We start from the raw sequence: 14038 nt of genomic DNA on the forward strand, positions 1-14038 counted from the left end.
GGTGCGGGCGGGCCGCGGCCCCGCCGCGGGGCGGCCGCCGGGGGTGGCGGGGGCAGGGACCCGCCGAGCGCAAATTCCTCCGCGCAGCGCGCCATTGACTGGACCGAGCAACTTATTTAAGGCTGGAAAGTGACACAGGGGCGCCTCATCTGCGCCGGCCGCGCTCCGCTGGGCAGCCCGGCCGCACCGAGCCCAGCGCCGCGGCGCAGGATGCCGCCCGGGTGACCGCCCCTCGCCCGGCCGCCGCCTCGCAGCTCTCCGGACAAGGAGCCGTGTCCCGCCGCTGCTCCGCCAGGACCGCGGGAAGGGGCTTTCTTTTGGGGTGCTTTTTGTGCTGCTGGATTTGGGGATTTTTTTTTTTTTTCTCCTTTTTGGCTTTTTAATTTTTTTTTTTTCCACTCCTCTTCTTTCTCCCCTCCGGGCTGCGTTTTCGCGGAGAGTTCATCGCCCTCCCCGCCCCGCGCCGCCGGGCTCCGGCCGAGCATGGAGAAGTACGAGGAGGACATGGCACTGAAGGCCACCAAGTTCATGGAGGACCTGTCCCTGTACGAGCCCTGCCCGGAGAGTCCGTACAGCCGGGGCGGCCGCCGGGACCTGGCGCTGCACCCCGACCTGGAGGAGACCAAGCGGGTCATCGCCGCCCACATGACGGCGGAGCAGCGGGGCCGGAAGATGAACGGCACCGCCGCGCCGCCGCCGCCCGCTGAAGGCTTCCCCGCCGCCGCCCCCTGCGGCAAAGCCGCCCCGCTCCGCGCCAACGGCCGCGCCGCCGCCGAGCCGCCCCCGGGCGCGGGGCCGCCGTGCTGCGAGGAGGGGCTCTGCACCCGCTCCGAGGTGGCGCTGCCCTGCTACAGCGGCTTCGCCGACAAGGGCAAGCGCTACTCGGCCGAGGGCTACCGCTACGCCGCGGGCAGTGCCTACGAGGGCGGCTACGTGGCCAAGGGCGGCGGGCGGGCGCCCGGCGGCCCGGACGGCAAGTTCGGCGCCGCCAGCCCGCGGGCCAGCCTGGCCGCCGCCTCGCCGGGCCCCGCCGCCGAGCACGGCAAGTTCTCCAGCCCACGCTCCAGCCTGGGCGGCGCGGTCGCGCTGCCCTACGAGAAGTTCTCCAGCCCCCGCTCCAGCCTGGTGGTGCCCGGGCAGGACAAGTACGGCAGCCCCCGCGCTAGCCTGGTGCAGTACGACGGAGCCGCCCTCAGCCCCCGCTCCAGCTACGCCAGCACGGCCAGCGACACCAGCAAACACTCCAGCCCCCGCGCCAGCCTCACCGGCTACGACGGCGGCGGCAGCAAGCCCAGCAGCAACCGCACCAGCGGCATCAGCATGGGCTACGACCAGCGCCACGCCAGCCCCCGCTCTAGCACCGCCAGCCAGTACTCCTGCACCGCCAGCCCCCGCTCCAGCTACTCGGACTCCAGGTACGGCCCGCCGGGCAGCGCCGAGCCCGAGGGGGCGGGCGGCGCCGGGCTCGCCCTCGCTAGCCCCCGCTCCAGCCTCTGCGGCCCCGAGGGCCGCGGCTCGGCCGGCCCCGCCGTGGTCAGCCCCCGCTCCAGCATCTCCAGTCAGAGCTCGCGGAGCTCCCGCGGCTCCATGAGCGCCTACCCCGAGCTGCAGCTGCCGTCGCCCCGCTCGTCCCTGCTGGGGCCCGGCCTGCAGGAGGACGGCGCCGTGCCCGAGCTGGGGGACGTGTACCACCGGATCCATGCCCAGTCCCCGCCGCGGCACGAGCAGCAGCACCCGGCCGGCGCCCCCGAGCCGCCGCCCCCCTACGCCTACAGCCCGACCAAAGGCTCTGCTTCGGCTCCAAAATTCAAGCTCCCCTACCAAGTGACGCCGTGCCGGGAGAGCGGCCCCAGCCAGGCGGAGAGGCGGCTGGAGGCGCTGACGCTGGAGCTGGAGAAGGAGCTGGAGATGCACATGAAGAAGGAGTACTTCGGTGAGTGGGGCGGGGGGAGCGGGCGGCTGGAGGGCGGCGGTGTGCGGGGCCTTCCGAGCCGGGCGGCTTCGGCCGTGGAGAAGGCGGGTGTGCGATGCCCGGGGCTGCTCTGGACCAGCTGCCTGCTGAAGTTTCACATGGCCGCAGACACTGTCTGGTGTCCGAAGCGCTTGCACCATAGTTCGCTCCCGGTATGTGAAGTCTCTCCCGTCTCTTCCTAATGCAGTTTGCCGGGGTTCGCGATTCTTCCCTTTCCACGTGCGGATGGGAGACTTGTCTGAAGTGTGACAAGAGCTGTTTGTGCAGTCGGGGCTTGCAGGGACTCTCGTTTGTTTCCCTTCCTCACGGGCCGCTGAAGCTTCCCTGTTAACCTCCAGCATCTCAGAAGCTGTGGTGTTTGTGATCGTGCTCAGTCTGTGGTAACTTGTAGATGATGAGTAAGAACTGCTCCACCAGCCATAGTGCCTCGTTCAATGAAATCTTTGTGTTGGTTCAGAGTACCTGTGGGAGCCCAGCATTGTTCCTGCCCCGCGAGGCCTCGCAGGGTCTGCTCCACACGCGGGGACATCCCTGGACTAGGGCAGAGTTTGGAGGAGAGGAGGGCCCTCGGTCCTTGCTGAGGTTAAATCAGCCTGTTGGTCATCTCCTGAATTTTTGTTGCTTCTTTATGGAAGAAAAGTAATTTCTTGAAATACGGATGAGTGCACGTGTTTTATAGCCACACTAGTTAGGATTAGGCCTCCCCTGTCTTTCTTACTTTGTACTGGATGGCAGAGGTTAAAAACACCTGTGAAAAGTTGATCCTGGAGCGTGCAAATACTGCCCTGGCTCTCCTGCGCTGGGGACTGCAGATGAGCCGGCAGCTGCCGGACCTGGGCAGCCCTCGGGAGCAGCTCGCTCGTTCCCTGCTGGAGCGAGGGCTCCCGTGCGGGGATGTCAGAGCTCCCGCAGGGGAGGGAGGATGAGGCCTAGGAAGGTGAGGGGGTGTGGATGAGCCAGCCCTATCCGAGGCCTTTGAGGGAATGGTTATCTCCGTGCTTTGTGTGCTGCCGGGCGTGGGGAGAGGCTGCCTGGCCGCGTGCCTTCCCGAGGATGGAGACGTGTGCTGCCTTGGTCGCGAAGCTCCGCGTGCTTGTGGCGCAGCACTGGTGTGCTCTGCAGGGAAGGAAGGAGTTGCAGGGCTCCCTTCATTTGTCTGGGAGAGAGACCCGGGCCGATCAGTGGAGTGATCACCCTAAGTGAGCAGTAACCTCTCTACCAGGAAAACCTTCCTGTAAACTGCAGTGGCAGAGTTTCTCCAAGCTTTTGTGCCCAGACAAAGGAGGCTGAATGCAGTGCTTACTGCCTTCCTTCATCTGTCTAGGGCTGGTAAGAAAGCTGATGGATCACCTACTGCATCTTTTGCAGTGTTGGCACCTGGATGCTCCTCAGCAGCTGAGGGGATCCCACTGAGGACAGTTGTGGCTCCCTTCTGAGGGTCTGCAGAAGCTGGATGGGGCTTGTAACACATGAACTGCGGGAAATGCTACCTTCGAAATTTCCACGTTATACACTGAGAGACTGAGGAAAATCATGTAAAAGTAAGAAACAGGTTATCTGTCCTGAGCCTCTGGGAGGTGTTTCCAGTGGCCTGGGAAAGCTGAGTGTGTGATCAGGGCCTCTGGGAGCAAATGTGGGGAATCTGTGTTGAGGATAGATTTTCTTATTTATTGGAGTTTGGCTGTTGCAAGTGTCCCTGCTTGCATGTGTGTTCCTTAGCAATGTGCTGCAGCAGGCCCCAAAGCTCGGGAGATGCACCCAGGGCAGGATGAGCAGTGAGCCTGTGCCTGCAGAGCCTGTGGGCTGCTCTGGAGGCTCCTATGGCAGCATGAAGGACCACTGCCGTGACTTCCATCCTGGAAGCAGATAAAACCCAGAAAACTGGGGTGCTTTGAAAGAGAAAGTTGATTTCTGTGAGTTGTTGAGGTTTTGATAAATCCTGGTGGATTTGATCCCACATTTTGGTTCAGATGATCTATGTAGGTGAATGCTGAGTTTTGGCTGAGCCATTGCACGAGAGGCTGGTGGGGCTGACCACAAGCTGTTGGGTCAGTGTCAAGGAGAGTGAGAACAGAATAGGGGAAGTCTGTTTTTAGTTTGACTTACCTGAGAGTGTCTTAAACAAGTTAATAAAAGGAAGCAAGGAAAATTCCTTGATTTTCATTGTAGTTTGTAGATGCTGCAGCTGTGAAGTCTCTGCTTAGCACTGGTGTCTGGCACACTCCAGAGGCAGCGGTGGGTGTCCTGTGATGCCTGTGGAGAGCAGAAGTGTTGAGCCAATAGGTCCAGCAAGATAGAGGGAACAGAGGAGATGGTTTACTGCTTCTTAATTAGGTGGGTTCAATTGTCTAGTGAGTGAATGCTGATATGAGGACACCAGGTATTCACTGTGCTCTGTGTCCTGCCATCATGTTGTTGTTGTCTGGCCCCCACACCCCCAGTAAAATTAAAAATTGAGCAGTGTGCTCTCTTGAAACTGAAGTCAAGGGACCAGCCAGCTCTGCTTGGAGGAGAAGCAGCTCTACCGTGCCTTCATCCTGGTTGTGGGTCAGTTTGTGTACGTTCCCCTAAGGGTGCTGGTGCTGGCAGGCCCTGGCTGCTTTCCCACACCTCTCTGCTCTGCTTCAGGAGGGACCCGTTGTCTGGGACAGATAAATACCAGATGGAGGAGAAGTGCAGGGTCTGAGCTCCAGAGAGGGCTGAGCAGGGTGCAAGCCCTCAGGTCTGGTGGAGTCACAGCTGTCTGCCCGTGCTTGTCTGCAGGGCCCGAGCAGTGCTGTGCTGGGAGCTTTGCTTTACTGCTTCACCTTCTCCATCCTCGTCTTTCTTCTCCCAGGCTTCAGTGCATCTGTAGAGAGAAGGAAGATGCCCTCCTACACTTGGTTTAATCTGAGTAAAGATGCCAGTGCTGCCAAAGGAAGGTTCTGCATCTGCACAGGTGAGGGGTGGCACCCTTCCACTCCCAAGTGCTCCCACCAACACCTTGCAGCCACCTGCACTCACTGATTTGACAAAAACAAAGCCTGCAGAGAAAGAGGGAGAAGAGGGAGGGTTGTTTGGGGCTGGATTGGTAAGCTGCTCCAATTCATCCTTGTCAAAGAGATGGCTGGAGCTGACCCAAGGCAGAGGGTGCAGACAGAGGGCTCCAGGAAGCTGAGACCCTTCCTTTGGCAGCAGCTGAATTGGGTAAAGCTGTGAGACTGTTCCCTTGTAGCTGCTTCCTGTGCATTCCCTGCCCAAACCTCTTCCTCCTCAGCCCTGTGAGACCTCGTGTCTGTTCCCTGTCAAGGTACTCATGGTTCAGTAAACGTGCTTGGTTTAGTGCGAGATGCTGAGAAGTGAGGTAATAAAAATTACTTTCACTCATTTTCATAACTCTTTTGAGCTGAACGTTGATATAAGGTGAGGTGAAAGTTGTTTCAGGAATGTTTTTTAAATTGAGTGTTCATCCTGAGTTGTCAACAGGACATTCGTGGGTGTTGGAAAGTCATAAGCTCAGGGGCTGTCTTAAATTCTGTTTTCTCTGCAGAATACTTCAGTCTGATGTCTAGGTGTTGAAAAAAAGTATAAGGCAAAAGTTGGGCTTTGGCACACCCATGCAAGTCATGCATCCTCGGGGACTGACTGTAAACCTATGGTTTGTCATCTGCCAGGCAGGGAAATGTCTGTGTTGAACATAATGCTGATTTGGCTGTTATTTTTGAAGCAGATTTCTCTGCTGGTGTGCTCTCAGCAGTGGCAGGAGGGTGCATGGAGGGGTGCAGGCAGCGGTCACACGCTGCTGGCAGCCCCTGCTGTGCTGCAGCCATCCCCCAACAAGGGTTCTGCTCATCCTGGTCAGGGTGGTGGGATCCAGCACAAGAAGTGACTTAATTGTCTCGCTGTCCTCAGCTAAAGATGCAAGAGGCATCTGGTGCTGGGGAGATGGGGAGTGCAGATTCCTGCCTGTGCAGAGTCTGGAGAGACAAGCAAGTCTGCACTTCTGCCCTTGTCCTTTAGCTCCCTTTGTGCAGGGAGTGCCCTTTGTGAAGGTGCTTTCCCCATCTCTGCACATCCAGAGCCTTCCCCACCCCTTGTTCCTGCCTCATCCCCACCTCTCTCACAGCTGAGATGGAGAACACACACCATGTGTGGTGCTCCTCAGTGAGAACAAGTGATCCTGTCAGAGCTGTCACCTTCCCTGTCTTCCGTGGGCATCTTCATCTTCACCCTGCAGAAAAAGGCCTCTTCATCGGGCCATGAGTGAGGTTTACCAAGGGAAGCAGGGATGTCTCAGAATGAGACACAAAGTCTGGTTTCTGTTAATAGCTCCAGTCCTCTAGCACAGCCCGTGCCTACCCTGGCAAGTAGCCTTGACTTCTGAGAGCTCCTGTCTTTCCAGAAAGCCACCCAGCAGTACCAGCACATGTTTTTTGGAGCACCACCAAGAAATGCTGCTGATAATGCAGTGTTGAGAAGCCTTTGGCCTGGTAGGTGAGGGAAGACCAGGTGAAGAGAAGTAGAAGATCTCTAGACCCATGCAGGCCCTCTCTGCCCTTTATGTGCATAGTCATCCGTGTAAATCTGGATTTGAGCCCTACAATATGCTTGTGAATTCAGAGTTGTATGTTTGTGCTTGTTCTGGGTGTGCAGGTTGATGCGATGGAAGGGTGTTTATGCAAGTGAGATCAAAATAAGATAGGTAATAGTGGTGAGTCTCTAGAAGCTTTATTGCTTAGAGATGAAATTTGAAAATTTGAATGAAATTTAGATGAACTTGCAGTTGGTGACCAGAGCACTTGAGAGATTTGCTGTGGAGTTGTTTTCAGTCTTAGGAGTTCCTGAAGGTTTCTTTGTAAAATATTAGGTCTTTCCTGTTTGCATCGAAGTAGAGGTAATGATTAATACATCATATTGTTTGGGGGGGTAAGCAAAGATTTATTTTCTGGTAATTACTTTCTATTTCCCTTCAGCTCGGCTTAGAAATCAATTGGGTGCTGGTAAGCAGCTGAGATCCTCCAGCATTTGCAGTTGAGGCTGTCCTGTGAAAAATTTGCCTTCAATAGGCAAACATCTAAATAGAAATAAATTCACGTGGTGGGGTCTCCTGAAGTGTTCAAATAGGCCGTGCACCTCAGAGTTCTGGTTTTCTCTAACTTCCGTTTTATAGCTGGAAAATATCTTGCTGAAACTGGTTTGTGAATGGTCAGACTTTTCTCGCCAAGAAGCAAGAAAGCCCTCAAAAAGGGATTGGGGCAAGGGAGGTGTGTGTTCAGGAGGAGCTGCAGTGGGAGATGCTGGGGTATGTGTGAAGCAGCAGCATCCTTGTGGCTCATGGCTACCGGGAGCCTGTCCCCTGGATGAGGCAAGAAAATCATGGTAAATAGGGATACAGTTGGTAGCTGGAGCATCATCCAAAGGGAGGAAGGAATAGAAAGGCGGGGGGGAGAGAAAGTAGAAGGAATTAACATGAAAAAAGCACAAGGTAACACAAGTCCTCAGAGCTGGGAAAAAGGAGCCTTGTCTGTGCTATGAGGGATGCTCTTGGGATGGCTTCTTGCAGTCCCTGCTAGCCATGCACATCCTTATGACTCTCCTTGAAGGTGGGAATTGATATAATAACAGCAGGGGAGAGCTGTGGAAAATGTGTATTTTTATTTTATTGAGTAGTAGATGCATGTAACACGTACAATTAACACGACATGGGAATTTGGATGACTCTGGCTTGGACAGAAGCCTGTGTTATGAGTGGGGTCAAATCTTTTCTTACCTTCAGTTGCAGGGAGCTTGACTGTGGATGGGACATTGTTTGGAAGCAAACTTTTTTTTTTTCTCTGTATTGTGTATGCTTGTAGTCAGTTGTAAAAGCACTGCCTGTAAAAGGGAAAGAAGAAAACCATTCTTCCAAAGAACTGCCAGGTGTTTGATTAGAGGTACCAAGGTGAGGTTTCCAGTACAGAGGTTTGGGTCTGCAGTCCAAGAGCTGGTGTGGGCATGCGCCCTGCTGTGCTGTTGCCTGCTTGGTGACCCTCCTCTGCTGCCCCACGGTCTGGGAGGAGTTCCTGTGTGTACCCAGCGAGGCTGCACCCGAGCTTCTGAGCCAGGCTGTGCAGCAGTGTGCCAGGGGGCAGGAAGTTTTGCAGGGGCTGTGGGGAGCCTGTGTTGCAGTTTGATTTGGAGTAGGAATGAGAAACACTGAGCGATTAATTGCTTCTGCTCAGCTTTTAGGGATGCCACAAGCTCCAGGCCAAGGCCGTGTTGCTTTTCTCAAGTATAAAGGGCTCAGAATCCCAGAAGTACCACCAGGCTTTTAAACATACCCTTCCCCCTTTGCCTACTCCCTCACCCAAAAAAAAACCCCAACCCAGTCAGCTCTGCTCTCTCAGGTGGGTCAGGGAGACATCCTGAGCAAGACTGAAAGGCAGAAATGGTTCTGTAGCAGAGTCGAACTTGTATTGGCAGTTGTTTCCCTCACCTCCATGCTGGATCTTCCACAAAGATTTTTTGGGTGTGAATGTCCTGTTTGAGGTCCAGTCATTCACTGGAGATTCATACATGGTGGTGTGTGAAGTGCGAGTAAATCCCAGTTTAATGACTTTAATGGGTTCAGTGGACACTGAAGTTTGCAGAACAGAAATGTGGCCCTGCTGTGAACTGTCAAAGTAGCTGTTGTTATACTGTGATTGAAGTTGATTTTTTCCAGTGGAAAACATCCCTGAAGTTGTATCACTTTTACATCTAAAGTGTGTAAATGGTACAAGTTTATGTGCCACCACTGATGGCTTCATGGCAGCAGGTCTAGGCTGAAATCCATAATATCCACAGTTAATAAATTAGGATGTAAATGTCTTTTAAGATGTGTGGATATTGGATGCTTAGAAAACACTCTCAAAGGAAGAGAATTTGCCTAAGTGATTATTTTTAAAAAACGCTCAAGTAATTATTTAAAAAAAGTCCCAAACTTGGCAAAGTAATTGTCAGGTGTATAGTAGGGTTGTTCAGCAATGGAAAGAAAATAAGCTAACAAAGCCAAATAGCTTTACTAAAGTCAGAACATTTATGCAGACATTTAATAAGCTCTGGGCTTGGCCTTCTACCTACATCATATGTCCCAAATATCTCAGGACAGCACTTCACAGCACGTTGGCAGATTCTGGTAGGTTGTGTCCAAAATAATTTCATATTCTGTGGCTGGAGAAACTGAGTGTCTTAGAGTATGATGTGCTGGTTGATTTTTATGCCCATCCTGGACAAAGTGCCTCCTCTGTGACAGGGATGGGATGTGTGATATAAAGCAGAACTGAAGCAGCCAGAAGGGTGAGATGCAGGAATGTGCATGATGCCTGTAAGTTTCATTATGAGCTTAGGAAGGCTCTCTTTGGAGGGCTGTGTTCAGCTGCCTGAAAGGTTCAAGTCCCGACAGGACATCAGTACCTGGGGTTGTGATGTGGCATTGCTTGGAGCTGCTCCAGGGGTGTGACAGCTCCTGAGGCTGGCAGCAGGATTCCTGCTGGCTTATTAGCCTTCAGCTCTGAACAAAATTAGCAAATGTGCTAATGATCAACCAATAAATGTGGTGTTTGGCTGGATTTTTATGCAGTTTTTCACTGTGCCTGTGTGGGTGCTGTCTCTGGAAGCAGATTTTCTCCCTTTTTTTTTTTTTCCTACATTGCAGCAGATAGTTCCTTTCTGTGGTATGTGTTAACGCTTCTTGTTAACCTCACTGGGTTGTTTTAGCTCCCTATCAGCACAGCCTTGCTCGTTACTGTGCTGAGATGGAGCATAAAAAAGTGGCCAAGCAAGTAATGTATCTCTTCCAGCTGGAGTATTTCACATTGTCTGAAACTTCGTTCCTTGTTTTTTGGAGCAGTTTTTACTAAAGCTCTAATTTGTGTTCCAGCAAACTTTTAAGAAAAGACCTATGACTCATTAAGGAAAAAAACCCCAGCACCCCAGAGCACAAACACTCATTTACTGCTCAGCTGAGAACTACTGTGCCTATAAAACATGGAAGGGCTTACACAGGGGGACTCAGCTGGGGGGTGAGGGTTTATTGCTAGTGACGCCTATTTCCAAATTTGAGGTGCTGGAAAAGTTTTTACTGACAGGTTTTGCATGAAAACCTGTAGGCAGCTGGGTTTGAGCCTCTGTTCTGTGTCGCTGGGGTGGGGCACAGAGGCCGCTGTCTGACCCTCCTGCTGCTGAGGGAAGGGGGCACCAGTGGCAGCTCCTGGTAAAAAAACCATGTTGGGCTGGTGGGGTTGGTGCTGCCCACCAGGGCTGAGCTGCCCTGGGCTCCCTGATGGTGCCACACGTGCAGGTGGGCTCAGGGATGCCCTGGTGAGCTCTTAGGGGCTGAGCTACCCAGCAGAGAGTTCCTCTGGTGCCAGGGATGAGAAGTCAAACGACTTTGAGAGAGGGATGTGGTTGGGTTGGAATAGCAGCACAAATACTTAATCATCTCCCCCAAATCCAGCCTTAATTGTAAAGTCATTAATTGCAGGTAGCAGCAGTGAAATGCATCTGATGTCCTGTGAGGGTTAAATGTGTGTGTTTGGGCATGTTGGGAGAAGTGCAGGGAAAGCAGTGTGCAAGTGTAAAGAATGTTAATATCATAGGTTGTCATGAAATAGGGAGTGGATCAAATGGACAACCAGGAGCCATTTAATAGGTTACAAAAGGTTGTGTCTCATATGTAACATTGCTCTTCTAAGAATTTGGCTGAACAAGGCTTGTTTCAATTCAGAATGTATTTATAGTTTTTTTGAAAAATAGATGGCTATTGTGGAAGAGCTGCTAGGGACTTCCATTGTTTCCCAGCCATCCAAACATTTATTTAATTGCTGAACTGTTTCACTTCTGACACCTCAGAACTCCTGGAAAGAGAAAACAAGATGTTTTCTTACTTTAATGTGGTTGCTTGAAAAAATTAGAAAATTTCAAAGTTAAAATAAAGAGAAACAAAAAGCCATTCCTAAATGCAGTTTGACAGTTGTGCATGTTTAGATGCTTCAGCTGGCTTGGATCATATTTCCTGTGGTCGGTGGAGAGCCTGTGGCCTCTCCCAGGCATGGGAAATCCCCTTTTGTTCTGGTGGTCATGGTCCCCTGTGCTGCAGCTCATCCCCAGGCGTGCAGGGAACAGGGATGCAGGGGTGAAGCTCCCGGGGTGGCAGCTGGGTGGTCCTGCTGCGCTTTCTCAGCCTCCCTCTGTGCTGGCACTGCCACCCGGGGGTTTTGGGGAGCATCAGGTAAGGCCAGTCCTGAGTGTGGTCTGTGGTTGGGTCAGCTGTTGGTGAAACTCAATTCATGGATGTCCCAAATTTAAATGTGAGTAATTTGAGGCTCCTTTTTTTGTGCCTCTCTGGCAAGGGCCAAGCTGCTGCATGTGCACGTGTTGATTGGAAACCTTTGGTGGGAAGGGATTTCTAACTGGGTGGGAGAAGTGAGATAGTGAATGTAATAAATCAAACATGGACTTGGCTGAAATGAGAGAACCAAGGGCTCTGCTGCTGTGGCTTGGTTCTGTTTTCTTGGCCTTGTGGATATGACATTGCCTTCAGGAGCATTAGAGCAGGATCTTGGTTTTCTGTCTTTTGCTGGTGTGAAATTCCTAATAAATCCATTTATTTGGGTCAAATACTGAATGACTGGAAAATAATCACTGGTGGAGTGGTTCTGAGCAAGGGGATAGTGAATCAACTTTGTCACTTACCTGTGGTTTCTCCTGCTCACAAGTGTGTTAACCTGGCCATGTGCTGCTCTCTGCTGCCCTGCCTGTTCTTGTCATTGACACGAAATGCAGCAGGATCAGACCTCTTGTCTGTGAATGTCTTCACCTGTCGCTGTTTCCATCTCTCCATAACTATGCTGGTTAAAAGGGAATGTTGATTTTTGGTTTTGTTTAAAGGAAAAGGAGAGAAGAGGCAAAAGATACTGGAGTGCAACATCAGCTAAGACAAAACAACTGTATAGTAGGCAATGGAAAGAGCTGGAATTGGTAAAATCTTGGATTCTCCATGTTTTTCTGTGTTGTGGCAGTTGCTCTTAACCTTGAGCTCCCAGGTGTAGGTGCATTCTCAGGTGTAGGTGGGGAAAACAGGCAATTCCTCAGGGAACAAGGCAGAAGTTTTGATGAATGGTAATAACTGTTGCAGCTCTATTTTTTTGGTTTTTGCCAGGCAGTTACGTGAAAATTCTCTGCAGTTGGTGGGTTGCCCGTTTTTAATCAAAGCCATGTTTTTCACATCTAAACACTCAATAGAAAACAGACCTGCACACCAATCAAGCATGTTAGAGTCCAGAGTCTGAGCTGGTTTCAGAAATAAGCATGTAAGTTTTTGAAGTGTAGGTCAGTAGCTGGTTGTCTTGGAAAGTCTCTTGGCTTGTTGTACCTGTTCCTGGCTAGAGCAGGGCTGGGCCTCTGCAGTGCAGCCCTGCAAAGCGGCAGTGGTGCAGAGCAAGTGATGCACTTGCTCTGTTGGAACCCCATGACTTGGGTGCAGACCTTAGTGCCTCAGCTCAGGGGAGTGAAAGCCCTCAAGATATCTCAAAATAAAGTTCATGCAAGGTATTTATACTAGTGCAGTTTTGTTTAGAAGGTGGAATGCATCTGATAAACCCAGCAGCGCCTCATGAATGACAGTCCTGTTTAGGTCGTGGGGCCATGATTGACTTGTTTCTGACAGCTGGGAGTCATCTCTGGTTTTTTTTATTACACCACAGAGATCAGGGAGTAAGTAAATTCACACCAGTGTTTTTCCCTGGCCATGTTTCTCTGCTTGGTCTGTCCATGAGCTGCTGCACCTCCCAGGCCATGCCCACCATGGAATGGGCAGGTGTGTCACTGCTTTGTGCTGGGGCTGTAAAAGCCACGTGCTGTTTGCCTGGGAGCGTGGTATCCTGGCAGAGAAACACTAATTTCCTGTAAATTGTGATACAAGTAACCATGAACAGGGGGGGTCAGTGGTGCGGGAGAGGGCTGTGATGCTCTGTGTCCTGCTGTCCTCCTTCAGCTTGTACAAAGTCGCTTCAGGGCACAGAGTTGCCAGTTGCTTTGCTTGCAGGACAGGGTTGGAAGATGAGTGTGATGGGGTAGAGGCTGTGTCCAGATGTGAGCTGTGCATCCTCTGCTTTTCTTCTCCTTGCTATCTTCTGCCCAGAGCACGGGGCCTTAAAGGTATCAAGAGCTAAGCCTGGAGGGGATGTACAGCACGGTTACAGGTACAGACAGGGGTGATGCCCATGACCTGCAGGTGGTTCTAGGGATCACTCTGATGCTGCCTGAGGTGCTGGGGCTCTGAGGACTCTTGTCATTTTCTTCCTTTGGTTGCTTTTTTTTTTTTTTTTTTTTTTTTTTTTCCCCCCAGCAAAATAATAGGTCCAGCTTGTTCACGCTGTCCTGGTTTGACACTGGCCAAACACCAGGCACCCACAAGAGTCACTTGCTCACCCTCCCCTGCCACAGCTGGGTAGAGGAGAGAAAAAAAATTAACTAAGGGCTCATGAGTTGAGATAAGGACCGGGAGAAAACACTCCAAGGGCAAAACAGGGTCAACTTAAAGTTGCAAAGTGAATTTATTACTAACAGAGTCAGAGGAGGATAATGAGAAGTAAAATAAGTCCTTGAAACACCTTTTCTTCCCCCAACCCCTCCCTCCTTCCCACCGACAGCGCAGGGGGACAGGGCATGGGGGTTTGGTCAGTTCATCACCCGAGTTCTTGCACTGCTCAGGGAAAGGAATCCTTCCCCTGCTGCACCGTGGGGTCCCTCCCACAGGAGACAATTCTCTGTGAACTTCTTCATCATGGCAGACAGTCCTCCCAAAACTGTGGGTCACTCTTCCACGGGGTGCAGTCCTCCAAGGCCAGGCTGCTCCAGCTGGGAAGCAAGGAGCTTCTTCTCTCTCCACCAGGTCTCTCACTGGACCACAGCCTCCTCCAGGCATCCACTCACTCTGGCGTGGGCACCTCCCCCAGGGGCTGCGGGTGGATCTCTGCATCCCCCGTGGATCCCCAGGGGCTGCGGGTGGATCTCTGCATCCCCCGTGGATCCCCAGGGGCCGCGGGTGGATCTCTGCATCCCCTG

The 14038-nt window shown here is 52.3% G+C and overlaps 1 protein-coding gene across 3 annotated transcripts in view; it reads left to right on the forward strand.

Moving 5' to 3' along the window:
- The first annotated feature begins 392 nt into the window (after positions 1–392).
- The window catches only part of LOC121664392 (WT1 interacting protein), an 83986-nt gene continuing 70340 nt past the window's right edge, over positions 393–14038 (forward strand). For all 3 annotated transcript variants that reach the window (XR_006015996.1, XM_042027667.1, XM_042027668.1), the window contains exon 1: positions 393–1933. Coding sequence is in view for 2 of the 3 variants with exons in the window: in XM_042027667.1 (XP_041883601.1) it covers positions 484–1933 (1450 nt within the window). In the remaining variant the exon portion in view is untranslated. The remainder of the gene's footprint in view (positions 1934–14038) is intronic.

The sequence above is a fragment of the Corvus kubaryi genome, unplaced genomic scaffold (assembly GCF_017639235.1).
Source record: "Corvus kubaryi isolate FWS band 111438036 unplaced genomic scaffold, C.kubaryi_AGA036_p1.0 37300, whole genome shotgun sequence".
Lineage (NCBI taxonomy): Eukaryota > Metazoa > Chordata > Aves > Passeriformes > Corvidae > Corvus > Corvus kubaryi.